This window comes from Podarcis vaucheri, assembly GCF_965113315.1.
Source record: "Podarcis vaucheri genome assembly, chromosome: 5".
In the NCBI taxonomy this organism is placed as follows: Eukaryota; Metazoa; Chordata; class Lepidosauria; order Squamata; family Lacertidae; genus Podarcis; species Podarcis vaucheri.
Window position 1 is genome coordinate 61,199,731 of NC_138763.1, and position 11,069 is coordinate 61,210,799.

Below are 11,069 nucleotides of genomic sequence, written 5' to 3' on the forward strand. Positions count from 1 at the left end.
ATGCCTAAATATTAAAGATGCACTGACTGCTTTTATAACTAATATGATGTTTGTTTTTCAGTGAGAACCAGAAAGTATTTTCCACACTTAGCATTGTATCTAGCAGTATTGCTCAACTGAGAGTAAAGTTTACATCAGCGGACTGATGAGGGGAGCCATTTTCTTTTTAAAAAAATATATAGGCATACTTTAAACCATGGAATATTATTTTATTTTAAAAATGGAATAAAGTTGCTTCCCTCCCTGTCCAAGGAGGGAACAATTTTCAGCTATTCTCCCTCCTGCCTGCAGTCCCTCACACTTAACCTACATCTGCTCCACATGTGTGTTTTGGGGATGCCTTCTGGAGCAGATTTAGTGGGGAGTGCTACAGGGGAATGGAGAATCACAGAAAATTGCTTCCCTCTCCATTCCACTGATGGAAGCCTTACCGTCAGCTCAGTGGCACTGTAAATCTATGACTCCTACACTGTAGGAGAATGAGAATGGAAAGAGCATTATCACTGGAAGTTCCTAATTTCCCATTATACATACTATCAAAGTATTCGAGTTGCATTACTTGCTAGGCAGCAGGTGGGAGAGTTGACATATACACTCCAGCTCTATAACAACAACAACAACAACAACAACAACATTTATTTATTTATACCCTGCCCTCCCTGGCCAAAGCCAGGCTCAGGGCGGCTAACACTAGTTAAATTACAATAAAAATATAATGGGGGGGGGGACCAATTTAAAATACAGGTTAAAATACAATTTAAAATGCAGCCTCATTTTAAAAGTGGCCCCTAGATCAAAACCATAAGGGGAGGGAAACAAGGGTCAGACTGAGTTCAAACCTAAGGCCAGGTGGAACAGCTCCGTCTTGCAGGCCTGCGGAAAGATGTCAAGTCCCGCAGGGCCCTAGTCTCTTGTGACAGAACGTTCCACGAAGTCGGGGCCAGTACTGAAAAGGCCCTGGCCCTAGTTGAGACCAATCTAACCACCTTGCGGCTTGGGACTTCCAAAGTGTTGTCATTTGTGGACCTTCAGGTCCTCTGTGGGGCATACCAGGAGAGGCAGTCCCGTAGGTACGTGGTACAGTAATGGTACAGTACTTATTTTCTGATTGATGTGTTATTGAATGTGGGCTTAATTCTGTAGTTTGTTTTCCAAAAGTATCCATTTAGCCGATAGAATATCAGCCTTCCTGTCTCAGGTAGGGCAATTCCGGCTTTCCATGCAATCATCTCTTGCTCCAGTATATTTTAATGGTAACCCAGACCTTTGTGGTTACAGTTACACTCTCAGTGTATATTCATTGCAGAATTTACACACCCATAGGCCTACAGTATAGTCCTTCTATTGCATTGTCACATGCACAGTAGTAAACATTGCCTTGAAATTCTGAGAACTTACCATTTGTAGTTTTCATTCTGGTACCAAAAAAATCCTCCAAACTGGCTGATTTTTGCTGCTGCTGTGCTTTTTTGTCTTAAGCAACTGCAAATGATTAAATATTTCAAAATCTAGAAGTGACATTTGAAATAACCAACTGAGGATACAGTGTAAATATTTTTAAAAGTTATTCTTCAAGCAATGTGCGAAAACAAAATAGAACAAAAAAAATCCAAACCCACCAAAAACCTCTGCAATAGTTTCTGGAAAAGGAAGAAATATAAGCAAGATTTTTTTCCAAATAAAAACCCCCGGGAAGCACACTTCTTCTGACATCACAGCCTTGGTTTGGTTTTGAGACATATTAACTATCCTGAGATACTTAAGAATAGGTTGTTTCAGTTCTACTTCTTTTCAGCCTTCATATGAAAATGATTTACTGTTTTTATAGCCTTTTTGTCAGATGGCCCATTCTGTACAGTTGTACCTCAGGTTACATACGCTTTAGGTTACATATGCTTCAGGTTACATACTCCGCTAACCCAAAAATAGTGCTTCAGGTTAAGAACTTTGCTTCAGGTTGAGAACAGAAATCGTGCTGCGGCAGCGGGAGGCCCCATTAGCTAAAGTGGTGCTTCAGGTTAAGAACAGTTTCAGGTTAAGAACGGACCTCCGGAATGAATTAAGTACTTAACCCAAGGTACCACTGCATTTCTGTTTCTTTGATGCATTATGCTTTGATCATATTATTGTTCTGGTTTTAATTGAGATTTTGCACACGGCATAGATACAGTTTTATATGAAATTACAGAACAGGATAGAAATTAAATAAATAAATAAGAATGCACCTTGGGATATAAAATCCCCCCCAACACATTTGTTTTTGCATTTTTAATGGTTCACTCATCTATCCCCCACAATAGTCTGCTTTCCAACAATAGAAATCAGCTAGTTCTCACTCCCTACCCATTCCCACACCCCTATAAATCCCACGTCAATAGTTTCCTGAGGTTCAGGGTATACAGTGTTAGAAAAATCTTTTTTTTAATGATCCTGCACATTCAGTGTACAGCAGCATTGCCATATTTAACACCAATATCCATAAGGGCATATTCAATTCATATACAGATTGTTCAACCCAAGCCAAAAATTAAAGCATCATAAAATTTGATGCCAATGTCGCTAGATTCCTGACTGCCACTTCAATATACCCTCCAACATACAAGTGCATTTGTTTTATGTTATATGCGAGAGCAGCTTGCTATAATGAAAAGGGGAGCAAGTGTTGAGGGTAAGTCAGTGTCATGAGATTTGGAAGCTGACGTAGCCTGTTTAAGATTTTTAGAAATATTTCAAAACAGAGCACCGAAGGAGCTCGTATGGTATCAAGTTTATTTATGCAGATGAAATAGTCACATATTGTTTGTGAGATCTATTGCAGCTAGTTTCCAGATGTTTTTTGTGCACTTCCAACCAGCAGGTCTCAATCTTCCATTTTTTAATATTCCATGCCAGATACCATATTTAAAACAAGTGGTGCTACCATGTTTATAAATGCTCAGCTTGTGGAGTGCAGATATATTTCAAGATGAGCTCCATCTTCTCTAAAAATGCTATAATTTGTGCACATTGGCTGAATGCTGAAAATGACTTTAACATTTTAGATGGTATGCAATTTACAAACAATATGCCCCAAGGTCAGGGTATGGTTTATATAAATTTGACCTTTACAAAAGTTTTGTAGTAGCAAAAAAAAAACAAAAAAAAAAACCAAACCTCAAGAGTCTGACCAAATCACCCAATTTAAAATTTCACCAAATAAATCATAAATTGTTTAAAAGCCATTAATAGTGCAAGACATTGGGATGTTTGCAATATATGGAAGGAAAAAGAGCCTTGTGCTTGGGCAGTGCACTTCCTGCCCCTGTACTACAGATCCTAAACATACATTTGAACACACACAAAAGTCACAAGTCAGTGTAGCTCTTCAAAATCTTTTTTAAAAAAATGTGTTCAGCTTATGCTGACAATTCAATATGAGGACAAGTTCCTTCCTTAAAAGTTTTGTGGCTCAAAACATGCTCTCTCCACACCCCCAACTTTTACAATTTAATATGCCTGGTATGCTAATATGCTAGTATGAGAAAACCTAATTTTCCTGGCACTTGTTGAAATCCTAATACATGTTACTAATTAATTCATTATATGTTGTTTCCGTTTGTCTAATTTTAGTTTGTTTATTTACTTAATGTATTCATTGACTGATTAATTGATTTATACAATTTATATCCTGCACAGTAAATTTAGAATCCCAGGGCAGCTGACAATGCCATAAGAAACAATGGAAAAACAATAATAATAATAAAAAAGCTACGACAACAAAATGGCACACAGGTATACATTCATATGGACTGTAGAATCTAAACTGCTCTAAGCTAAAAATTCTAACACCAGACATTCTTAAAAGCCTGGGGAAACTAAAATCTTTTCACCTGATGCCTTAACAGTAAAGTGGGCACCAAGCCTGTCTTTGCTCAAGAGAGAATTCCAAAGGCCATGAACCACTGTTGACTAGGAATTAAGTCCCATTGAACTGAAGGCTTACTTCTAAGTAAACATGAGCTCTTAAAACGTTTTTCTTTTTTAAAAACAAACACCTAACTACACATTCTTCGCAACAAACATTGGTTGCTCGTTGCCTAATTACCGTATCTCTGTCTTGCTCTACTTACTAAGCTTCCTGATTGGCTCATCACATTACTTCCTGTTTTTTGTGTCCCCACTCTCCAAACTTGAGATAAGATCTTCTCAGATAAACTACAAAATTTCCCTGGGAATTCTACCATTCCCCAGGAATGTTTAAAGCAAGAGGTTAAGCATGCAAAGTAGAACTATCAGAATGTGCCTGGTGAAAAGGAGGAGGAAGAAAGACTAACTAACTAACTAACTATCCCCCACCCAGTTTAAGGAGGAAGCTTCTGTTCTCAACACAGTGAGGCATAAAGTTTCACCTGCCTAAGAGCGGTGCAGAAATAGGCAACTAGGTGCCCTTCCATCAGTCCCAGCCAGCATGACTGGTAGTCAAGTAAGATGAAAGGTGTAGTCCAAAATGTTTAGAGGGTACCATGTTAGCCAGACTAGAGTCCAAAACACCAAGCCTTCCACCCCTCAGCACTGAAACCTGCTTCCTCTGACAGTCGATCTCAAGAGTCTCAAGTCAGGATGTTAACTTGTCATCTGGTAATTGCAAGACTGGCTACCTTGGTCTGTGTTGCCTGCTATCCCACTGGGTCTGGGCACATGTGGAAAGTTCCCCAGCCAGCTAGTGAAAGAGGCTTTCACTGCTTGGAGTGGGCAACAGGTCACCCACATGGCCACCCATTTGTGGGTAAGTTCTTTTGCAGTGGTCAGGAAGCACACATGGTCCTTGGTGGAGTCAGCCCATAACAGGTGGTCTAGTTCAGGATTATTCACTAATGTTATCAGTGCCTGGATCACTTGAGTGCATCTTGGTGGAAGATTTCCAGTTCTCTGTGCTGATGATTGGCAAGTATACCTGACCCTTCCTTACCACATTTGGATGGTAGCCTTGAAAGTTACCTGGGATGTGGGGGCTTAAAAGGATACTCACATAGCAGATATCAGTTTAGACTGCACCTTTATTGTATGGAAGGTCATTTGGTACTAAACTTCCTTTCTAACAGAGGACATCCATCACATCCATTTCAGTTATCCCAGAAGCAGGTATAAGAAGTTCTCTGCAAGTCTATTTTTACGGATCACAGTTGCCAAATACGTTTTGTAAGGCAAATGTAATATTGGTTCTGATTGTACTGTGGCAGAAGAACTCATGGTGATGTTCCCAAATTTGTGAATATAGCTACTGCAAAAAGCTCTTATATCAGCTTTGTACCTCATATTGCTTTGTGTGATCTGCCCATAATGTCTGCCATTCTATTTCTCATTTCTTACCCACCATTTCCCCTCATTTGACTTTCTAAGCTTCTTTTGTGGGGAGGGAGATAGTTTTCACTGTGGAAATCAAGAACAATATTTTCAGGAAGAGCTGGAGTCAGCTGAAAAACATGCTCTGTATGTTCCAAAAGGCAGAATTTGGCAATACAAGAGGAAGCTCATTTAGGGCTGCCTAGTGAGAGTCGTTAACAAATCCACTAATAAGTTATGGGGATTGGAGTCACATTTACTCTGCTACTTGATTTGAAAAGTAGTTATCATGAGAACCAGGCTGTTTTTGTGCTGACTCTGATATAATACACCTGTTAAACCTTCTGATGCTGGGATTGAGAATTTTTACATGTGGTGTACTAAATATGTGCAACAAAACACAGCAGTGGGGTAGAGAACACAGTTCTTGTTCTGCTAATCTGTGCTTTCATATAAGCTTTATTAGGGCAGAATTCTCCAATTTTCGTGGAATTGGTTGCCTTTGATTATTGGATCAGCTTTTCGTTATGCTTGTGGGGAGGAAGGAAGAATTTGGCAGCCTTTTCTGGTCCTGGGTTCATTAATTTCCACAAGGGAGAGGCCAGTTTCACAGCACTCACAGCTTTCTCAGTAACTATTCTCTATCAGTACTTCAGGGCCCAGCTATATGCACATGGTTCTTGTCCACGTCTTGAGGGTACCACCCACACCAGCAATGGCACTCCTAATGGAGGTCTCACTCATATGATCAAAGATCCAAATAATTGTCATTTTTACCCATTACCAATGTAACAAGGAAACAGCTGTGTACCAGTTGTTGGCATCCATCTGCCTCAAGAGGCAATAGAGTGTGCCTCCAGGGGAGGGCTGAAATCAAACTACAGCATTAGCAGTACCAAAGTGACCTCCCTGTGTGTATGGAGGGCCTAGGCTACCCAGACGACAATACCCCCCACCACCACCTCTGGGTCTCGCTGACTTGATCCAAAGGAAAGCAGAGTAGTACATTTGGCACCAACTTGGCTGCAGGAGTTGCCTGAAGGAGGCGCACAAGGCCTCATCCAATTGTCTTAGGAATTCCCCCTGGATTTGTGTAGGGCTTGCTCCTTAGCCTTTTCTTCTTCTAAATATAGGGAGTGGAGGTTTAGGATCTGAGCTTTCCTTCTCCTAAACGGGATACCTAACCAGGTTGATGAGCCCCATCTGCCCCTTGTGCAGCAGTAATCATGCTAAAAAGGTAGTGTGTACATTTTGCAGACGTGATCCAAAATGTGTATTAACTAATGGGAACAGATCCCTAGCACGCGCTTTCAAGTAGAAGAAAAGAGAGTGTTTTTATTTTTAAAAAATCATGACAATTATTTCTTCCTCCTTTGTTGTGTCCACATTCATTGTGTTACATCTGAAATTACTACACTATGGGTTTTAATTTAATTTTCAAAAAATTATGAACATCAGTAATGCTGTTTGATAAAACAATCTTCCACTAATACAGTGGGTTACGTACTCATAAATTTGTTAAAGTTTCTCCTTTACCATAGATTTACTAACAATAGTATGTTAGCTGCTGTACAGAAGAAACATGTTTCCTGTACAGTAGGTATGCAATAAGTATGTGGCAAGAACAAGAATAACAGGCAAGAATAAAGTGATAATGGTACTTAGAATAAGCTTGATTTTATAAAGATGCTACTTGGTTCAGTGGTACCTCTGGTTACGTACTTAATTCATTCCGGAGGTCCATTCTTAACCTGAAACTGTTCTTAACCTGAAGCACACTTTAGCTAATGGGGCCTCCCACTGCTGCCGCACCGTCGCCACACGATTTCTGTTCTCATCCTGAAGCAAAGTTCTTAACCCGAGGTGCTATTTCTGGGTTGGTGGAGTCTGTAACCTGAAGTGTATGTAACCCGAGGTACCACTGTAGATGAGTCTTTGGATCAGATACTGATTTTCAGAGTAGAATGGGGGAACTAACAGAAACTGATGGCAAATGTCAAGGAAAATGAGTTGCATAGAAGTGGAAATGGGAGGAGGGAACAAACAGGCTATTTGTGGGCCATACAAATTAAGTCTGAGAAAAACTAGGGCAAGAAACCCAGACAGGACTGGAGAACAAACCTTAAATGTGTAAGGACTAAGTTGTGGAGCTGTCAACATAGGTGTTTCTGACAACTTCATTATACAGTTTTGGTGGATGCATTCACCAAAACTGTATAATGAAGTTGCCAGAAACACTTGCATTTTTATGTGGTTGGCCACTGTGAGAACAGGAAGCCAGATGAGCATTTCATCTGATCCAGCAGGGCTCTTCTTGTGTTCCAAGTAGAAAGACCTGAGAATAGCTTAGGCTTAAGTCTTGGAGAAGACTTCCAAGGCTGAAAGTGTCATGGCCGTTTTTGTCTCTCTTGTCTAATTGCCTTTTGAATTCACTGACCATAATATATTGTGGCAGAGTGTTCCATATTTTTTAAGCAGCATGTGAAGTGCTTTCTTTTGTCTGTCCAAAATATGCTGCCAATCTGTTTAATTGGATGACTTCAAGTTCTAGTACCGTGGAACAAGAAAGGGGGACTTTCCCCACAATATGTTTTACTGTATAAACCTCTGCCACCCCCATCTTTTTTCTAAACACACAAGCCCCAGACCACCCAGTCTTTCCTCATAAGGAGAGTGCGCCAAATCCTTAACGATTTGGGTTGCTGTTTCCTGCATCTTTTCCAGCTCTTTGATTTGATTTGACTTTTAAGGTGAGGCAACTCCATGTTCTCTTGTAGTTGCGGCAATTGGCAGTTATTGGACTTCCACTGAAGTGAATGGGCAATTCTTAAAACATACAGGATCGCTTTCTTGCGCAAGAAATCACTGCACTCTTGACTATTTCCTTTCTACCTGACTGAAAAAAGGAACACACACACACACACACACACACACACACACACACACGAGCATTGCTTGGTACCCATGAATGCTTTTCCCTGTTTGCTCCATCAATAAGTCTAACCTCACTGACCCGCAAGTGGGCACTGCTGGATAAAATTTATGCAAATAAGAGGATAATAATAGTTGACTACAGGAAGGGCATTATCAAATGGGAAGGGTGAAAAAATATTTCAGGAGCATCATTTTTTCTTTGTGTATTTGTGTGTCTTTTTCAGGTCCCTATTATAATACCGTGCCACAGAGTGATTTGCAGCAGTGGACAGACTGGCAACTACACAGGAGGAAGTCATCTGAAAGAGTGGCTTTTGTCACATGAGAAGCTTCAGAAGGAAAAGTTAGCATATTGATGCAGTTCAGGCACAGCTGTTATTCAGCCAAAACACATAACCAAAGATACTTGGCTTATAACAAGCTTTCAGAACACACAGTAGAATTCAGGAAAATGGTAAATATTTGAGTGACATATAAATATAATACAACATCCGAAGCGAAATGTGTGGTGGCACTACTATATTAAAAAAGCTGAATATGTCCTAAGGGATACAGCTTGTATGGCCTTTCTTGTTTTTACATTTTACAGCAGAATGAGTACAGCGGACTGTGCCTGTTGTGCATGTATTTTGTTCCCATCTCTAGTGCTGTTTTGTTCTATTTTTAATGTCCATTAAAGCAAGGATAAGGGAGTGGGAGGGGCATGGCAAATGTTAGATGCAACTGCCCCTCTAAGGAAGCATCTGGCTCGCAGAGGGGACAGCCGGGAATCCACAGCCTCCGCGTGTATTCGGAGAGCCAAATTAAATGCATAAGCTTCAACACACACCTCCCCCTGTTCCTGCCTGGATTTGTATTTGTCCAAATTGAAAAGCTTGTACCTCTGCCAGGCTTGGTGCCCAAGATTCTCCTGTTTTCTTTGATGTTTGAACTGTTGAAATGATGTTTTACGTAAACAGTTGTTAATGAAACGCACTGAAAACCCATTCAAAAGGAAACGGCTATTGAATTGCCTATTCACAGCTTTTCTTTTCAGATCATTGTAGATGGCTTAAAAAGATATGAATAAAAATATTTTGTCTCCATTAGCATTGCTTGATGTAGGCAGAGAAAACAGATGCTGAAAAGCAGTTTAATGACAAAACAAATATTTTTATAAAAATTATGCTGCTGGGTTAGTTACCTTTTGCCATAATTTAAAAGTATATTTTTTTAAAAAATATTTCTGATCAACAGCGCTTCTGGTTTTTTCTTAGCATTTGCTTTTTAAATTTTTTTCACATAGGTTATACAGTACTCGGGATTATAAAAAGCAAGAGCTATGCATTATATTAAACATAGAATGCTATGCAGAAAAAATATAGTCAGCCAAAGGACACTGAAACTAAACTTTCTGGTTATTTAAAAAGAACTCAATGTAAGTAAAATATTACAAACCACCAGAAACTCAAATTTTCATTGAGGGAATCATAAATAGTAACACAGTAATACTGATTTTTATATTTTTATCACATTCTTATATATATGTTGCTTTAGAAGGCTGATTGCTAACAAAAATTATTGTGTTAGGTTACTCCATTAATGTTGTGTTACTGAGATGTTAGAATTACTTTATTAAAACCTGTTATGCATGTGCAAGTTGTCTATGTATATAAATATAATACAGTATATGATATACGGAGAAAATAAACTATACCCTACTGTACAATATAAGGCTGTATTTTATCAAGGGTTTCTGGTGGCAATATAAACTATGAAAGGAAGGCTCAAGTGGTTTGTACATGTCAGCAAGAGCCCAAGATAAAAATATAGCCTTATAATATGTATAGTTTGAGTGTATTCTTTTTTCCTCCCCATATGTGAATACCAGCCAAAGGAAATCACAAACTTTCACCTTTCTTGCAGATATTTCCATTCCAGGTATTTCTTTCTAATAGACACTTACTTGCCCATCTCAAAAAATAATTCATTCATCCCGTGAAGAATGTACCACTGTTTACCACTGCTGCTATTTAGCATACGTTTAGTTTCAGCTGTATGCTGGGGACATGGAAGGTATAAATAGAGGTGTTCAGGGAATAACAGAATCAAACTGTAAAGCATTTTTAGACTAGATTACCAGACTCCAGTTTTACATTCAGAGCATTTCAGTCAGGGGGGAAAAAACTTTATGTGAGGCCTTTTCCTTGAATGTCCTCAGAGTACTTCAACTAATGGGAATCCCAGTGGAATAATTAGGTCTCCCTCTGGCTTGCATGCATTGTGTGTCAGAATCTAAAAACCCGACCATCCTCTGACAGATTGATGATATCTTTGCAATATCAGGTGTTTCCTATGGTCTGCTCTTTACGATTTTAAAACCGAAGGTCAGGTTTTCGTACACCGCTCATGTATACATTTTTACATTTCCCTAACATAGCAGCTTATCTAGTATAACATTCTGCTGTGGAAAATACAGCTGCTTCATGGAGAGAGTGAGCCTTACCTGATGTGTACACAGTATGTAGAAGTAACATGTTCTGTTACAATTTTGTCTGGCACAGCAAAAGCATTGCTCAGGAAACCATTTTTCTCTTTGAAGAGGGGTGGGGGGAGTGGAAGTCAATTTAGACACAAAACAATAGCCCGAAAGTATTGCCGGGGGGGGGGCAGGGAGGAAGCATTTCTGGAAAATGACAGAAATTCATTCACTGCAAAAGGCAGAGGTTTTGCCGTCTGACTAACATATTTTCATGAGCTGGCATCTCCTATGTTTATTTTTGTGTGTTGTAGGCCAAGCTGCTTTATTCTTTTGTCGGTGTATGTTTCCAACA

The 11,069-nt window shown here is 39.5% G+C and overlaps 1 protein-coding gene across 8 annotated transcripts in view; it reads left to right on the forward strand.

The window, feature by feature from the left end:
* Positions 1-9,341, forward strand: part of MGMT (O-6-methylguanine-DNA methyltransferase) — a 189,498-nt gene extending 180,157 nt beyond the window's left edge. For all 8 annotated transcript variants that reach the window (XM_082222944.1, XM_082222942.1, XM_082222943.1 and 5 more), the window contains one exon: positions 8,481-9,341. In XM_082222944.1, coding sequence (XP_082079070.1) covers positions 8,481-8,612 — 132 coding nt within the window. In that variant the 3' untranslated portion in view covers positions 8,613-9,341. The remainder of the gene's footprint in view (positions 1-8,480) is intronic.
* Positions 9,342-11,069: the final 1,728 nt, after the last annotated feature.